Raw genomic sequence first — 18,921 nt, 5'->3', positions numbered from 1 at the left:
CTCCCTGGAGCCATGAGCCCTCAGTAATCTTGTGCAGTCTGGCTGGTGATGCCCACACTCCCAGAGCTGCTTGCAAGGAAGCTGGCTATGCTGTGATGACAACTGACCTTTGCCCTAAAGGCCTTTGCTCCTCAGGGATGTGAAAAAGTCCTCAGCATCCTGCCCACAGGGGAGGAAAGGCTTCCAATGCAGTTCACAGTTGAGTTGGGATATGAGGTCACTGAATCCCTGGGATCAATCCTGGGAAGGCCCATGTGGGGCTGTGGAATGAGTGGTACCCATATGCTCCAGTGGTCAGCCAGGCCATTTCTCCCTGCCAGGAGGGCGTGTGGCCCCTCCTCCACACTTCCAAGGACTCCAGGACAACTGCCTGGCCCTGACCTGTCAAGGAGGATTCTGTTTAGTGAGAAGCAGGCCCAAAGAGGGATGTTTCTGGTAGAAAGGTCTGCAGGAAAATTTGATAGCTCTCTCCCACTTCCCATACAGCCATCAAGGAGTGACTGGCTGATGTCAGAAATACCCTTCATCTCAGTGGTGCTTTCATATCTTCCAGCAAAGTAAGCAGTGTCATGGGCTGGTGGTAAACAGAGGAAAATGGTCTAACTGGCCAGCAACTAAAGTAGGGCAGTTCCATTACCGGAAACACCCCAAGGGAAACAGGACCAGGACCCTATATGCCTTCTGCTTCTCCCCCAACACACCAATCCCCTATTTCCAAACTTTTTCATCATTTGCTTGTTTCAAACAACTTCAAAAATTGGAAAAATGATTAATTAACTCATTTCTTAGGAGTACAGCCATTGTAGTTCCCCCTGGAGGCCCAGGCTTCCCAGGTGGCACAGTAGTAAAGAATCTGCCTGCAATGCAGGAGGCCTAAGAGACACTGATTCGATCCCTGGGTCGGGAAGATCCCCTGGAGGAGGAAATGGTAACCCAGTCCAGTATTCTTGCCTGGAGAATTCCACGGACAGAAGAGTCTGGTGGGCTACAGTTCCTGTGGCTGCAGAGAGACAGGACTGAGCACACACACACATACGTAGAGGCCCTTGGGTAATTTATAATTTTGGCTGCTCTTCTGGTGGGGAGATGGAGAGGGAGGCGTGAGGGAGGAGACAGAAGTCAGACTGTGATGCTCACGCAGAGAGTACTGCAGCCCCTGGCCTTCAGGAGGGAGGGCATGCAGGGGGATACACACTTAGCCATGAAAAACTCAGGAAAAACTCCAGCAAGCTCTTGTCATGAAAGCCGTTAAGATGAATGACTGAGTCTGTTCAGATGCCGTAGCTCTGAAAGTCTTCTTCAGAGTTGGGCATCTTCCAAAACTTGGTCTGGGAAAATTTCCAGGACAGTCAGTTGCTTGCTAGTTTTCAACTGTGCCTCCCCTTGTCCTTCCCCATATAGCCTGCAGCTTGCGCAGTGCTCAGTCACCCAGACAAACACACAGCAGTGTCCTGGGGCACTGACTGCCTTGTGCCACCTGGAGAATATTTCTGCAGGGGGCAGAGTGCTGGAAAACTTAAACTGCATAAGAATGAGGTCTCAGGGATATTGGCAGCCCGGTGGATTTTTTTCTCCCAAACTAATTATGTTAATATTCAACTACTCGAGTTAATGTTTACCTGAGTTAATAACCAACAGTTACTGGGATTTTATCAACAGTGAAGTCATATGCCAACAAACCACAAGCTTTCATGTTTTTAGTTTTCCATTTTCCAATACAATTGTGGCCAAATCACAAAGATGATTGATCGTTTTTTATGTTGATTTACCTTAAATGAACTGTGCACCAATGTTTCATCTAAATCGATGACCACACACTTCTTTCCATAGTCAAGCACCGTTACCTCTGGAAGGAGGTATTTAGCTGGTGGCTAAAGCGGGGGTGAAAAAAAAACAATATTATCACCTTTATATAAAAGATCAACCAATTCCCTTATTATTGTGTTACACTATGTCAATGAGGTTAGAAATGAAACCAAACACTTAAATGCCTGGTTAGGTGCATCATGGAATTTTATTAAAAACGATAGGAAGAAGTAGCTTACCAAAGTTTTACCGAACAAATACTGTGCCACTGTATGAAAAGCTATGATGAGGGCCTGGGCTTTGGAACCAGACAAAGTTTGGCTGGAATATCAGCTCTGTTTCATCAGCTCTGTTTCTTGGCTCTGAGTTGGGAGAATAATACTTACCATAAAAGGTCGTTATCAGCTATAATTGAAGTAAAACATCCAGCATTCTGCCTGGCACATGTGTGGTAGCTATTGCTATTATTAAAATGGACAATATGAAAATGAATGTTCAATTATAACAGCTATTCTAACCATGCAACCCATGTTCTGGGGTCCTATTTCATTTTAAACTCAGTATGGTATGTAAGTATATTTTAGAGCTATACTGGACCATAGTATTTTTTTAAGTGACTGAAATTCTGAAAAACCTTTAAGAGGAACTATAGAACCACCAGCAAAATGCAATCCAAAGTGAAAAGTGAAAGTCGCTCGGTTGTGTCCAACTCTTTGCGAGCCTACCCATGGACTATACAATCCATAGAACTCTCCAGGCCAGAATACTGGAGTGGGTAGCCATTCCCTTCTCCAGTAGATCTTCCCAACCCAGGGATCGAACCCAGGTCTCCTGCATTGCAGGTGGATTCTTTACCAGCTGAGCTACCAGGGGAGCCCAGCAATCCAGAGTTACCTCCAATAATAGGAAACAGAAATAAGACTGGCCCACATACAGTGCCCTCTGCTGTGCATGCCCCACTCGGTACAATACTGGGTGAAAGTGACGCTCTTATCCCTTTAGACTCTCTGTCCCTGGCAGTCACACTTGAATTCACATGCTGTGTGTTAACCAGAAAACCCATTTATGTACCTTTGTAGTAGCTGACAATCTTATGATAAAGAGGTCATAAAGAGTTAAGAAAATACTGGATATCTTCAGCCAATCTCAATTTTTGACTTAGAGTATTTATTTCTTGGCCCTTGCTTCATTTTAGAAACGATTTTAAGCACTTAGTTTACTCCGTGGCATATTCACTACCCAATATTAACTAGCTAATTTTCTGCCCTGGAGGAAGGTCAATCTCTGTTCTGGAGTTAATGCAAAACAAATCAACACGAAAATCTCTATCTGCCCCGAACCACTGAAGAATGGACAAATCAGCTTATCAAATAAAACAAGAGGAAAAAAAAGAAATCTAGAAGTATTTCCTTCCAAATGGCTCTTTCTTTCTTTCTCTCTTTTTGGTTTAAGTTGAACATTAGTCACGGAATTTAATTTTGGACTTAAGCTAGTTCAATAGTGAATGTAACACAGGTGGTCAACAGGTTAGGTAAATTTGCAAATGCAATGATTACCTTGGCTGGAGGGCTGGTGGGGTTGAGCAGGATGAGCCCTGTGTGGAGACAGGAGCGTTTCTAATGCCAGGGGTCTCTCGAGAGAGTGTGTGTGTTTCACTCTCTCCAACATCACCCAGGAGAAAAGGCCCTTATGGCCTCCCAACTCCCTTGGCTCTAACGAATGTTCACAGGCAGAATCCTTGACGGTGTGGCTCTGGGAAAGACATGTCTTAGACCCTGGGTGTGGGATCCAGGGTCATGGAAAGGACTTTGCCCTTCATTTCAAATCAGTAAGCGAGTTTTATATTTTAAAAAATGAAAATAAACCATGGGAATTTCTTGGAAGTCCAGTGGTTAAGACTCAGTGCTTTCATTGCTGGGGCCTGGGTTCAATCCCCGGTCAGGTAACTAAGAGCCTATATGTTGTGTGGCATGGCCAAAAGCAAAGAATCAAACAAACAAAAACCCTGCAAAACCTGCAAGAGGTTCTGTATCAAAAAGAGATTTAAAAAGGCATAGTGTAATGAGCCCAATAAATGAACGCAACATACAGAACTGGGGTTATTCTGTTGTGTGGACCATAGCAGAAAACATACTTGCAACTAAAATAAAAATTTTAAAAAATTCTCTATTTCACAGTTATGTAATAAAAACACATTCTGATTGTAAAGAATATAAACATATAAAACGCAAGTAATCCCTCTTCCATATCCCCCATTCCCTTCCCCAGGTGCCCCCCTTTTTAGTTTGGTGTGTATCTGCCTAGACCTTTTTCTATGCATTTATAGACTAAAACAACATTTTAACTTTATGTAATTGCCAGCCTGGAAAATAAAGATCTAGAACTTCTATCCCGAGCATATCTGAAAACATCAAAGATCTGCCAAAAGTGGCTCAGTTATTTTCCAAGCTCAAGAATAAAAATTACTTTCTTTGCAGATTTAACCCACACTTTACAAGCATTCTCTGAGTTACCAGTAAGGAAGAAGCCTTCCCATATTATTTTAAGAGAGAAAAGAGTGAGTGGGGTGAGAGGCATAATAAGCAAGCTATTGATTTATCATTTGTGCTGCAGAGAACTAGGCCAGGCTGGGGCCATGCACTGTGCGGGGGGTGGTGAGGGGGTGGGGGGTGGGGGGTGGAGTTTCGTTAATTCTTAGCCTGGTTCCTAAATGCACGCAGCTTCCCAGAAAGCTCAGCTTTAGATTAATGCAAATTCTTCAGACTGAGGGTAACAATTCTTCTGGACAGCTGCTGTGTCCTTGGAACATGCAAGGACACTACATAATTGCACTCGTGTTTTGTGACTTCAGTGATCTGCTCAGGTGATGCTTGAATCATTAACTAAAGAATGTCCTGAAGCAAATTTTCTCTCAGGCCATCACAAAGCTGAAGAATAGGAGAAACACCAAGTATATAAAAAAGAGCTTTTTCTGAACACGATAATTTGTTCCAAAGCATGGGTGGGCATGGCCAGGGGGTGGGAATGGGGGCAAGAAATCATGGGGGTGAGGGAGAGGGCAGGTCTGGGGAGGGCGCTCACACCAGTGATCTTCCTGGGAGTGGAAGTGAAAGTCCTGTTTGGTCATAAGCTGGCAGCCAGGAATAGCTGATCTAAGGCGCTCATCCCATAGCACACTCTCGCAAACCTTACAAATGCAGTGCTCTTCTGGGACACGGATGGTGGTCTGTGCGCTTGAGGTTTTGGGCGCTGAGTCTGCACACTGTCCCCCACCATCCCCATGCCTCCGAGCTAAGGGCAGAGTCTCAGGGCTGTGGGCAAAGCGGACTCGGCACCACCTCTAATGAGAGGAGCTGCTCTGCTTAGATGCTTTTCATAAGGCTTGCTGTTTATAAAAGGCTTAGTAAGCCAATAGCACAGAAACATAACTGTTAGAAAACAACTTTCTCCTCTTGTCTTTCAACATGTTTATGGCTCAGCTGCACTGTCTCACTGGTGCTAGGAGCACCAGGTTGTCTGTTATTCCAGCAAGAGTGTGGAACTACAGGGTTAGGTCTACGCTGGGGCCAAAGCACTGAGTGCTCACGTTCAGCCTTACCACCAAACTTCACTGTTTCCAAACTGTTCCTCTGTCTTTTTCCTTACCCTTCGGTACCTGACTTGTACCAGACAGACCATGAGGCTTCTGATTAGATGTACAGAGGGCCTCAAGCCCCAGCTCCCAATTGGGAGACAAATGTTACTAAGTGGTACGTTTAAAACCAAGTCCAGGTAGAGATGTCACTTCCAATAGGTGTATAAAAGATGGGTTACTCAGTACATGATGCTGGGACAACTGACTAGCCATTTGGAAAAGCAAATAAAGCTGGATCTGGGTTACCTGGAAAAGCAAACAAGGGTGAATTTCGACTTCACACCCTACATCAACATAATCCAGATGGATCAAAGATTTAAGTGTGATAATGAAATTGTTAAAATACTAGGAGAAGATGTGGGTCACAGTCATAGAGTGGGGAGATCTTTCTAAGCATGATGTAAAGTTCAGAAGCCATAAAAGATAAGATGAACACATTTCCCTATACAAAATTAAACTTCTTTGTGGCCAAAATGATTGGGGACAAGCCCGAAAGATACATCATAAATTTAGGGGAGAGTGCTAATTTCCTTGAAATTTGAAAAGATAACAGTATAAACGAATAGGGAAGGAGAAATACAGATGTACAATAAACTTGTGAAAAGATGTTCATATTGATTCAGGAAAAAACAAAGCAATAAATCAATACCATTCTTTACTTTTAGATCAGCAAAGATTAAAATATTTCCTAATACCATTTTTGATAAGGGGATGGACTCTTGGTGGGAATTTAAATTAGGTTTTTAGAGGATAATTTGCCTTTAATCTACCAAAATATACAGTATACCCTTTGACCTAGCATTTCCACAACTAGGAACCGATCACCTAGATACTATCACTCAGGTGCACAAACACACAAGCACAAGAATATTTATTTTTAAGAGCACAGAAGTGGAAACCAAGTAAATGCCATCAACCATTTGTAAAACAATGGGGCAGCTTGCTGAGGACTAATATCTGGAAAGACATTCAAGGTATCCTGCTAAAAGCGAAAAACAATTTGTAATACTCTCGCTTGTTTAAAGACGTTTGTGTTGATTTAGAAAGTTTTTGGAAGGATATATAACAAATACTAGAAGGGTATTCTAAGGAGTGAGATCAAGTTGGGGGATTTTCTTTTCTATTTTAATCTTTCAGTATTTTTTTTAAACCATGACTTTGAATAATGAAAAAATATGAATGAGGGCTGCTTCTTTAGGGGCTCAGCGGTAAAGAATCTGCTTGCCAATGCAGGAGACATGGGTTTGATCCCTGATCTGGGATGATCCCTCACGCCATGGAGCACCTAACCCTGTCTACCGCAACTACTGAGCCTGTGTTCCAGCGCCCGTGCTCTGAAACAAGAGAAGCCACAGCAGCGAGAAGCCTGCACACCGAAAACAGAGAGCAGCACTGCTTGCTGCAAGTAGAGAGAAGTCTGCACAAACAAACAAATAAAAATGAAAAGCTGTCAATGAAAAATTGAATAATGAAAAAAAAAGCTTAGTAAAAAACAAAAACAAAATCAAAAGACCCAACCTGCACATGTAAACTACAGCATGTGAATAACAAAAGGGGGACTTGTGAGGTGAGCAGCAGCGATGGGCCTCCAGCTGGACCTCCTCTGGGCACCTACAGGCTCAGGGGGCACCTTTGTCTTCATGGGCTAGACAAGGTTTTTAAAAGGTATCAGAACTTGGTTTGGAGGCTCAGTACAAACCTGGACTTCTGATCCTGCGGGGCAGTGCTTCAAGCTCTCAGGGGCTCTCAGTACTAACCACTGCCCTTTCTGGACCACAGGGCAGTGTTACTGTTTATGTGACCTGAAACTTTGACAAGTAGGTGCAGATTTTGCAGGGGACCCCAAGGCTCGAATCCTCTGGCAAAGCTGGCCTCCAGATGGGCCTGGGTTCAGTCTTGCCTGCTACACAGCCAGCGGAGGTCACATGGTCTCCATCAGTGGACCTGCTTTTCTGGAGGTGATCATTCAAAGATGTGAGTTACTTTGGGTAGGCTTTGTTTTCCTGCAAAGTATGTCAGATTCTTAAAGCCTGATCCAGTGTCTCACATGTAGGGAACAGTCTGCAGTTTACTGACCTAACACTGAGCTAAATTACAGAAGATGTCTTTTCCCTCTTGGCTATTTTATTCTGGGACTCTAGAAAGAGATTTGTGGAGAAAGGGTCATTTGTCTCAGTAGAGTGTTTGCCCTGACAAATACTTTGATTTAGCACTTAACTTTATAGATAGCTGTGAATTAACTCTGGAAAAAAAACAGAGCTATCAGAGTACCAGAGGTAGGGGGACAGAGGCCACCTGTTGTCATCTGTTGAATGTAGACATGCTTGCAGGGAAAATACACAAAACTACTCTGTTATAAAGATTAAAAAGAGACGCCTGGTAGCAATCCCACTGGGTACCCTACTCAAACACTGGATTAGAAGCTATACTGATTGATCCATCTTTTTGATCCAAGTCAGTTCCCAACAAAGCCTAAACCCTAGGCATGCTGGCAAAGTCACAATCACTCCACAAACTCATGCAATCTGCAAATCAATGCAGAGTTACAGTTCAGGAAAAAATTCACAAGTGATATCCACTACCAAATTTGGAGTCAACCTGTACTAATGAAATCCATCGTTTCTTTCAATGTAAGATCAGTATCTCTTGGATGCTCCCAGAAAATAATGTTAAAAAGCCCAAGGAAAGACAGATGAACAGACTTCAATCAGACAATCTGAATCAGAATCTTTATGGATTACGATACCAGTTTCAGGACATCTGGAAAAAAAAAACACCTAAGTCCTTCTCTAAGGACACAGACTGTTTGAAAGATCTTGTTTGGTACTGGCATCTCAACTGCAAGTTTCTTTTGGGAGTTGATCATTGACCAAAGATCAATGCTTCCTGCTGGCTGGCCTCAGGCTACCTGGCTCAGCTGGCAAGAGCAGAAGGAAGAGGAGGGGCGGTGGGGACAGCCTGTGCTGGGCTCAGACTCTGGTCAGTCTCCTGAACTCCAGGACAGAAGTTGGTGGCTCAAGGGAATACCCAGCTGCAGCAGAGCTGCAGGACAGCCAGCCTGGGAGAGTCAGGGCGGAAGCAGGGAATGGGGCGGGGGTGGTCCTGCAAGGTCTGTGAATATGACTGGGCTGATTTTTCTGATGGAGCCATAGCCAAGCTACCAACACTTGAGCAATCAGAAATGGCCTGCTCCCCTGGGAGGGGGGTCTTGGGAACCTGGTACCACTGAGACAGGACCTGTTGCAAAGAACCTCTTTGGGACAAAAGTATGGTCTCCCAGTCTATGGGGTGTGGGGGAGAAGGAAGTGCTGCCTTAAACTTATTCAGGAGGCCCTTCTCAGAAAGGTCAGAGTTTGGTTAATAGATGCTGGTTGCCTTGCTGTTCTTGAGAAAGTTCTCAGGACTTCCTGCTGACAGTTTAAAATGTAGCTTCACTCCCCTGCCCACCCCCCCCCCCAAACACAACAGAGCTCTTTATACCACGATTAAAAAGCTCAATATAAGTCAAATATTAAAAAAAGTCTTTTATATTAGTAGGCCCAAAGCTACAAGATTCTATGAGTGTTTAAATAAAATTGGATAAATATACATACACTTGGTATGGGAATGATCTGCCTCTGGTCACCCTAAGGAGAAAGAAAAAACAAAATCATTGTCAGGTTTAAAGAGAAATAGATCATATTCTCAAAAGAAACTTCAAAGTACTCTTGAGTACTGCAGCCATATGACCTCCTGTTCTCTGCACCTTGGTGGGATTTAATGAGCAGGAGGAACCCAAGAATAGTCCTCAGTTACTAGGCTCCCCCTCTGCCTCCCAGCCACTCCTTCCCCTGACAAACCAGGCCAGGTTCCTGAGGCTCATAAGTCATCCTGTTTATTTAAATAGTGCCTCCTTTACTCCCAGGAATTTAATCCTTAATTGAAAAGGAAAAAGGAAAACCCATACTTTACTTTGATCCATAAATCTCTCTAATAACTCACCTGTTGCTTCTTGTAAGTAAGTTTTTCTCCAAAGACTAAAGCCTCAAGTCAATATGATACACAGGGAAATGGAGACAGTCTAACCAGATTCTGAGGATCCCCTGACCACTTCTGGCCCTCTTCTAGGGGAGGACTGGGCAGATGGGACAGGCATGGTGCAAGGAATACCCTCCAAGGACACAGGCAAGGGGGACAGCTTTCCCATGAAAGGGAACAGAACCTGTACTGGTGGGGAGTGTTCAGAAAATTCAGATCCCAAGAAAGGGCCTCAACCATTCCTTATCCCCAGAATGCCAGTCACTCTAAACTCGGTCAATGGAAACACTTCATATCAGCATCATTGAGAAAAGCTAATAAGAAATCAAATTTATCTCCACTGAGAATTCCCAGTTTCTGTGTTTCTTCTTCTTTTTCAGCTGATGGGATGGGAGGCAATGAGTCGCAGCATCATGGTCCCTGATAAGGAGGTGCATCGTTAGCAGTCTTCCACATGGAAGGATTTGTGAAAGTGTATCCTTCTTTTTCGCCTCACTGGGCCAATTAATAACGCCTGCTCTGACTCTGGCCATAAATTTGAGCTTTTTTCTATTACTCAAGCTCAGTCAGAGCAACAAGAAGTTTCAGCAAAGGAGGAAAAAAATCTCCCAGAATTATGGGATGGATTTATATATTATGGGATGGATTTTCCTGTGGCTCAGACGGTAAAGTGTCTGCCTACAATGTGGGAGACCCAGGTTCGATCCCTGGGTTGGGAATATCCTCTGGAGAAGGAAATGGCAACCCACTCCAGTACTCTTGCCTGGAAAATCCCATGGATGGAGGAGCCTGGTAGGCTATAGTCCAGGGGGTCGCAAAGAGTCAGACATGACTGAGCGACTCACTTTCACTTCTATCCTTCTTTATTCAGGGGGGGTCACTGGGGACAGGGGTCTCATGAGAAGAAGTCAAACCTGACTGACACAGTGGCAGATGGCTGGTACCTTTCTGATCTCTGCTCCAAGAACCATTTAGCAACTTCTGGATTATCTCCAGCCCCTTGTCATCACCTCTGCAGTGTGACAGTTGCTCTTGTTTCCTCCTGACGTACTCGTGACGGCTCTTTCCTTCCTCGGGACACTGGGGTCTTGTCTTAAGGATTCACAACTGCCTCTGTCATCATTAAGGGCAGAGGTGTGCTATTCTCCAACATAACAGTGCAATCAAATAAAGTCTCAGTTTTCAAGAACTTATGCAGAGAAGTACATTTCAGAAGCTTTTAAATACTATGGTCCTAACATCTGGAGATTGGTGGGACAGGTTTTAACAAGAGGCTCACAAGCCCATTGGGTCACTGTGGACCCTCTCAACCCTGCACTGCTGACATTTGGGGCTGCCCTGTGCTCTGCAGGGTGCTCAGCAGTATCCCTGGCCCAGGCACTAGATGCCAGTAGAAACCCTGGAGCGTCGACAGAAATGTCTCTGAGCGTGTGCGTGTGCGTGCTCAGTCTTGAAGTTGTGTCCGACGCTTTGTGATCACATGGATGGCCACCCACCAGGCTCCTGTGTCCATGGGGATTCTCCAGGCAAGAATACTGGAATGAATTGCCATTTCCTCCTCCTGGGGATCTTCCTGACTCAGAGATTAAACCTGCTATCTCCTATACTGGCAGGTGGATTCTTTACCACTGACCCACCAGGGAAGCCCCACAATATCACCAGACACTGTCAAATGTTTATTTTTATTTTTATTTTGTTTTAGTTTTTTATTTTTTAAATTTTAAAATCTTTAATTCTTACATGCATTCCCAAACATGAACCCCCCTCCCACCTCCCTCCCCATAACATCTTTCTGGGTCATCCCCATGCACCAGCCCCAAGCATGCTGCATCCTGCGTCAGACATAGACTGGCGATTCAATTCACATGATAGTATACATGTTAGAATGTCATTCTCCCAAATCATCCCACCCTCTCCCTCTCCCTCTGAGTCCAAATGTCAAATGTTTATTAGGGGAAACAGTCATCTCCAGTTGAGAACCAAAGTGCTAGTGGGGAGATGGCAAACAGCCCCCGAACACAAGTGCGTCTTTAGACTAAGTGAACGCATCAGTGAGGTGAGAGGTAACACCCACTAAATGGTTACTTTGGAAGGACTTGAGGAAACACAGACCATGACCAAAGCTGCTACCTTAGACAGGTATCTGAGCTTGAAAATGACCCTAGAGGTTTACGTGTGTGTGTGATCACGGGGTGTGCACGGATGAATAAGCATCTAGCAATGGCATTCACTCTGCCTCACCCTCAGTAGTCCTCCATGGTCTCTGCCATTGGAGTCTTCAGAGTGCCAACTCCTCCTCGCCTCTGGCCAGGGGCTGCAGGCACTCTCATACTTTCATTTTGGCGCAACTGGTCTTCAGTCCAGGCTGTAATCGGGACAGTTGCAATGGCTGTCACACCAGGCCACTGCTCAGAAGCTTTTCTCGAGGACACAGTAAATACACAGGGTGCACGGAATCGTTCTCTCCTCCTCCAGCAGGCTGAGCTCAAAGAGGCAGAGACTGCCTGGGAGGCAGTGGTAGAGACAGGCCTGCAACTGGCCTCCACATCTATTGAGCCTGGGCTTTACGTTCCAGTGTCCTGATTAGGCAAGTGCAAAGGGCAGAGCTGCCCCACTTTGACATGGGCTCTTTCTACAGGGTCTGGTCTCACACACTGAAGGGTCATGGATTATGCAAGTGATGCACTATTCACGGTGAATGCTTTAAAAAGCCACGCTGACAAGTGTTAACCGAAGGACATTTCCACGAACAAACACTAGGTCCAGCTAAGTCCAGCTCTGCTGCAGGAGATGCCTTTACTTTAAAGACCTTTATTCTCTGGTAGATACAGCTAAGGGTTCCAGGAAACCTTCCAGGAGGAAGGTTCTTCAACACCACCTTCTCAAGCCATTCATCTAGGCAGGTATTCATTAAACAAAACTTACTATGACAGCAGTGACTTCTCTCTCTCTCTCCAAAATGACTGTACCCATGAAGAAGCTATTGACTTTGCATTCGATTTTTCCAGCTTGGCTCATTTCCCAAAGTTCACGCTTTGGAATCTAACATGTCTTCTTCAGCGTTTAACTAGTTCTTTGTCAGCAGAAGGGGCTGGGACTGTCTCTCCACACGTGAACTGATCTTTGACATAAATCACGTTCACAAGGAGAGAGCAGCTAGGCCACATTGCCATGTCTTCCCTGTTCTTCAAACCTTCTTTGATGATGCAGAAATTACCCCCACATGGGCAGGAGTAGAAACACGTCCCAGAGTCCTTGTCATATTGGAAGTCCTCAATCTTCACCTTGTCATGAAACACGGCCATTGTCACTGGGCCAGCAGAGGTCTGTCACTTCCGCGACCTGACCCAGGCCGGGGCAGGTCCAACCTCAAGGGCTCTGGCCCAGTTGGGCTAATTCTTCTCCTTTCGTTTTTTTTAATCCTCTACAGGCCTAGGATACAAACTATGTTCCCTTCATTAACAGGAACTCTCTACAGCAGTGACTTTCAAACGGTACAAGCTGATAGTTTAAGGAAAGTACACTGAGGGGAGATATCAGAATACAGGGCTGCGACAGGGTTTACAGGCAAACTTCATCATACAAATTCTACTGACATAGTTTCCCACATCAACAGAGTGTAAGGTTTAATATCTCTTGAGGCAAGTTATCTTTCATTATATTTTTCCAAAAATTTCTCAGCTATTCTTAGATAGTTTTTCTTCTATGTCAATTTTAAGTCTTCCTATTCAGAAACACAGCACATTTCTCAATAAATAAGAGCCTCCATACCAAAAGCTTTTAGTGAACTCTCAGTTTTCGGTAGTATTTTGGGTTTTCAATGCAAATAATCACGCCATCTGCAAATAAAACTGGCTTCCTATCTTTTCCATATTTGTATCAATCGTTTCATTTTTTAAATCTTATTACATATATTAGCCAGAACTGCCAATGATTGTCCTATGTTGTTGGCTGTTTATTTTTAGAAGTCAGCTTTCTATGATGCTCAAATGATATTCTACTATGTATCTGGCTGTACTGTTGACTGGTATGTAAAGGTCTATGGCTGCTATGTACGTCATGTATTAGATGCTGTAACATGAAATGTCCCTCTTTCTCTTGTTTAATGCTTTTGGCCTTGAATTCTGTTTGTCTGATTTTAACATTGCCACTTTTGCTTTCTATTTATTTGATTTGCTTTGTATACTTTGCCCATCTCTTTATTTTCTACCTTTTTTTTTTTTTTTGATATTACTTTATGTTGGATGCTGGGTCAGAAACTAGTAGCCACCTGCTCTGTAAGTCATTAGCACTGTTTGCCAAATAATTCCAGCTCTCCTTCTGGGCACATGGTAGGATTATTCTTTCATGCTCTTTGAAGTTAAGTATAATCATGGGAATTGCTTTGGCCAATAAAAGCAAGCTGAAATGAGTCTTGTTACCTTTGAGTGAAAACTTTAAGAGCCAGTGTGATTTACATATTCCTTTTTTTCCTGATGTTGCATGAGATTACCACTGCTATCCCTGCTTCCTTTCAGCTTATACTTCTGTAATTTTTTTTTTTTTTTTTGCTCATTCTCTTACCTTGAACTGTTCTGAATCATTTGGTTTTGAATGTGATGTCTGTTAGACAGCATGTGGGTAGAACTTGTTTTTACCTATTGTGATGATCTGACATAAAATGTTTTATTTGATATGTATAAAAGAATATATAACAAACGTTTATGACTAAACAGGGTAGTTAAATCCACTTAAATTTATTATCTGCTTTTTTCCAAGTTTCTGTTTCTCCTCTGGACTTTCCATTTCTTTGTCTGTTCCTGGTTCTTTAACTCTCTATTTCATATGTTCAACCTCCCACAACAGAATGTGATAAAAATGTGAAGTGACTCTTCTAACTCGCATCAAATATGTTCTTTCGTTGTGAAATGGGAATGACTGACATATCCTGTAACAAAATGATGAACTTTTTTGGCAATTTCAAATCTTTAAGTTAATGGCTGTACACATACTGTCAGAGAGTCTTCCTAAGGATGTTCGTCAAGGATGGGACAGAGACCCCGTGGCAGCAGTTGAGCATTTGCACTGACCTTCTGGAGCCCACCGTTCTCCTCCACCAGCGGCGGAAGCACGCCAGGGCTGCTGCCTGGCGGGGCCTCCACATTGTAATCACGGAAGCAGCAGAAGAAGGAGCTGAGGATGCTGCGGCTCCTCTGCTTCTTCAGACTAACGTTGCACTGGGAGGCTGCGAAAGACAAACAGGGCACAGTGTGGTCAACTGTAATTCGATGATACCCGAGACCAAGTCACGACTGGAAGACAAAAGGTACCGGGACGTCCCTCTGAGAGACTGCTGTGTGACTCCTAGAGGGCAGGATGGCTGATGAAGTCCAGTCCTGCTGGCTGGACAGAACTCCCCTGACCTTGGCCCAGTGGGGGCTGTGTGGCTCATTAGCCGAGCCATCCCCGGGGTCAGGTGCCATCTGCATTCCTGAGCCCAGCATATAAAGTCCTTCAACCTTCGCACAAGCTCTACTTCGAAACACAGGTCCTTGCAGGCACAAATCAGATCTGATCCTCGCTGAGAAGCAGTTCTCTGTGAAGTGTGAAGAAAGACTCACTTGGAAACTGGGTTCCTGGATGCTCCCTGCTCACCACAGCAAGACTAACTTCATGGGTAAAGAAATAACATGTGCGAGGGCACGAAGCAGTCCTCTTCTTAAATTCTGCCACTTGCCAAGAAGCTGATAAGAGCCTGGACCTAGAGAGCCTAGGGGTGGATGCTTCCGTCACACTTAAAACAGAAACTGCAGGAGAGATGGCACAGAATGCAAGGGTTGGCCAGGACAGAGCCCATCTTCATGAGACCCAGGGCAACACTGTGCCACCCACTCAGTCCCTGGCCTGCAATGGACTGAGGCTCCAGAGGGAGGGATGGGTCCTTTCTGTTATCCAGGGCTCACAAGACAAGCCGCCACAAGTCAGAAATAAAAGGCAAAAATTAGTGCTGATGAGAAACACGCCTCCGGGGGGGACGCTGACAACTTGGAGGTGCAGGAGCGTTTTGCCTGGGAATGCAGTCCCACCACATGCCACATCTGGGTGGGTCAGCAGCGCTGCACACAGGCTACCGGCACAGGGCCTGTGCTGGGGGTTGGCGGGAAAATCACCACTGCAGGAAATTGTTTAGAACACGTGCTATTCTAACTGGGTGTCCATCTCTCCCACAAAGGGATTCTGGCATGATTCCTCTTTGTACACCCAAGGGATTTGTATAGTACCCACCCTCTCAAGAGATCACAAAATCTTTGCTGGAAGTCTACAGGCACACTTCTGCCAGCAGTAAAACCAAATGCATTCAGGTGGAAATTCTGAAAAAGGACAGAAAGGCTGTTTTGCCAGCAGCTCGACAGGCCTGGATAGTTTCTAGCCAGGGGTTGGGCAAATGGCCTAGGAAGTGTGAACTTAAGATCCTCAGTGGGAATCCCCTGGTGGTCCAGGGGTCAGGACTTGGGAGCTTTCATTGCGGGCAACTGGTTTCAATCCCTGGTCCGGGAACCAAGATTCTGCAAGCCACAAGGTGTGGCCGGGGAAAAAAAAAGATTTTCATTCACTCAAGATGAACTTGAGAACCATGAATTTTTGGAACACCCGGCTATTTTTTTTTCCTTATGAACCCTTAGGTGTATGTCAAAGTGAAGTGAAGTGAAGTGAAGTTGCTCAGTCGTGTCCAACTCTTTGCGACCCCATGGAAAAGGGCATCCATTTTCTCATTTCAGGCTCCACACGCCTGGCCCGACCAGACCAGACCACGGGGACCACCAGGCACAGGGACCTCCCGCGCAGCAGAGGTGGCAGCAACAGTGACCACTATCCCCAGGGCTGGCCCGCTGGGCCGAGCACGTCACAGTTCTTATCTCAAACCACCCTCCTAGCCACCCAAGGAGAGAGGTGACTGCCTCTACCTCACTGCAGCTAGGAAGTGCATGTGCTGGGACTCAAACACAAGTGGGCCTGTTTCCAGAGCACGTGCTTTCCCCATGCACCACGCCAAAGACAATCCTGTAACAGCTCGGGTCAGATTAAGACAGAGGGAACACGCCAAATGGGGAGAAAAGCATGGCCATAAACTCATATTTAATATAAATGATTGCTTAAGCTGTTCTGTTGTTACTATGGGTGTTTTAGTTTTTATGGCTCACTCAAATAACTTAGTCAGAGGAAGAAAAAACTGTCTCTTCTCTGGTTGATAGTACATTTCTCTACAAATAAACAAGCTGTTTGTTCCTATCTTGGAGACAATGAGCTGTTAACACCCGGGCTGGGCAGTAAATAGCTCTGTAAAACCCACTTTCCTGGATCCTGTTTTCATCAACAGATCACATAAATCTTCCCCATAACTAACAAACTAACAAGCTAACCTATATATTAAAAAAATTCCTGACTCTGGAGATCATGAGCTACTTATAACTTTCACCATATGATTACTTGCCCGTTTGGCAGCCACAAATAGGACTGCGGGGTTACTATTTGCTCGGGTCACTTGGCAAACCATTGCCCCCGATGGGGAAATGGCAGCTCACTCTGCCCTGATTGGTATAGGAAGAGGTGAAGCAGCTCAAGTGGTCTCACGTCCAGGGCTGTGGGAGGGTCCGGGCATCTTCCTGCTAAATAAGGTCAATGTCAGGGCCTGCAGGAACCACCTGGAAGCTGGGGGTTCTGAATTGTCTAATCGTTCTTGGGCTGGGCTGGTACTCTCAAAAGCAGACTAGCGGGGGAAATGGATGGATTTCCTGAGGACCAGTATGAGCATCACCCCGCCCGTGACCCTCGCTTCCCTGAAAAGGTCAAGGCAGACCCTGCTGACTTCCACCCCAGTGGCCGCCTCTCCACTGGCTACAATCCAGAGGCCCTTGATTTACTCATAAGCCTCTGCTAAAAGGCTTTCACAGTTGATGTATGAAATCAAAATCTATGTTGCCATGGAAAAATGTTTACAACATTAGGTCGAAAAAGCGAGATAACTATATATATGACTTGATCATAGTTGTGCAAAACAAACAAAGAGATTACAATAGAGAAAAGCCTGGCAAAATATATATATCAATGTTAATGGAAATTGTTAGATATGAGTATTTACATTTCTTCCTTCTGTTTTTCTAAATGCTTGATGGTTATTATATTTTACTCAAACGTATTAGAAAGAAAATCATCTTGTTAAGCTTTCTTTCAGCAACTTTGTAAAGCTCAGGAGAAACCACATCCTATTCCTAAACTTAACCCTTTAGACTTAATTCCTCTGCTTTCCATTCTGGGAGGTTTGAAGGGAAAAGCAGGAGAGGGCAGCACCGTAAGCCCTGCAGGAGGCAAATGGCCTGGCTGTGGTGGCCCACACTCACCCCCAGACGGCGAGATCGCCAGCAAGGAACACACCTACCACACCAGATAAGACCGTGTGAAAAGAAGGCGCCAAGTCTGTGGCCTGCCCCAGCAGAGCACTTCCATTGCCTTTCTCACCTGGCAGCCCACCTGGCCTCTCACTGTCCCTGGGCACACAGGTGGCCCTGCTCCTTCTCTTTGCTTAGTCAAGATTCGGCCTCTCACCACCTGTCTTCACTCGCCCCTTTGAATGTCCCTACTGATAACAGGAGAGGTCTCGTGGTGGCCCAGGGGGCCAGAAGATGGTCTGTATCAGAATTGTTAACAGTAAGATATTAAAAAAAGACAGTTTAATACACACACTGAGTTTAAGAATATTTTGGAGGAGTAAAGGGATAGGAACTTCAAACATCAGTCTCCAACATTTCATAAAGATACCCATGTTTTATCAGTTTAGGAGGCAAACATCATCAAAAATTACTCCCAAGCTTTCTGCTGCTCTCCCCTGGATCACCTTCCTGCTCCTCTCCATGCCCACATGTGCACCCGACTTCTGGTTTCTCTCAGGCAGACTCTTCATCACACTCACACCCTACCTCCTGCTCCTCCTTTCCTCATTCCCCACTTCTAAGAACATCCCTGTTCTTCAGGGGCTGGTTCAAAGCCCACCTCTTGGAAGAAGCCCGTTCCAGCAGAAGGGGTTTATTCCTCTGCCACTGAGTTACCCAATAAACATGTGTATGTCTAGGCTACATCTTCAGCCCATTCCTCTCTCCCAACTTCCAGGCCACTTTATCCACCTGCCCGCCAGACAGATGTCGTCTCTGGATGCCTCCTATGAGCCCCTCACCCAGCAGGTCCCCTCTTCAGCTGGAGCACCAATCTCCTGGTATAAACATTTATGCTTATCCCCCTCATTAAGTCACTGGTTTTGATATTCTTCAGTTCAGTTCAGCTGCTCAGTCGTGTCCAGCTCTTTGCGACCCCATGAACTGCAGCATGCCAGGCTTCCTTGTCCATCACCAACTCCTGGAGTTCACCCAAACTCATGTCCATTGATATTCTTAGCAGCTCTTAAACCTGTCCACAACAATGCCCTGGCTCTG

General features: G+C 45.1%; 2 protein-coding genes across 3 annotated transcripts in view; both read right to left on the bottom strand.

Annotated features, from left to right (window-relative positions):
• The window catches only part of CTDSPL (CTD small phosphatase like), a 124,483-nt gene that overhangs the window by 16,680 nt on the left and 88,882 nt on the right, over window positions 1-18,921 (bottom strand). For both annotated transcript variants that reach the window (XM_012100320.3, XM_042235865.2), the window contains exons 2-4: window positions 14,527-14,681; window positions 9,034-9,066; window positions 1,770-1,871 (exon numbers count right to left, since the gene is read on the bottom strand). In XM_012100320.3, coding sequence (XP_011955710.2) covers window positions 1,770-1,871; window positions 9,034-9,066; window positions 14,527-14,681 — 290 coding nt within the window. The remainder of the gene's footprint in view (window positions 1-1,769; window positions 1,872-9,033; window positions 9,067-14,526; window positions 14,682-18,921) is intronic.
• Window positions 12,392-12,886, bottom strand: LOC105603371 (diphthamide biosynthesis protein 3-like). The gene has a single exon (XM_060402084.1). The coding sequence runs from the start codon at window positions 12,760-12,762 to the stop codon at window positions 12,514-12,516; it is 249 nt and encodes an 82-aa protein (XP_060258067.1). The 5' UTR covers window positions 12,763-12,886; the 3' UTR covers window positions 12,392-12,513.

This window comes from Ovis aries, chromosome 19 (assembly GCF_016772045.2).
Source record: "Ovis aries strain OAR_USU_Benz2616 breed Rambouillet chromosome 19, ARS-UI_Ramb_v3.0, whole genome shotgun sequence".
Classification (NCBI taxonomy): Eukaryota; Metazoa; Chordata; class Mammalia; order Artiodactyla; family Bovidae; genus Ovis; species Ovis aries.
The sequence above is the reverse complement of the archived record's forward strand: the minus strand, read 5'-3'. Positions and strand labels throughout refer to the sequence as shown.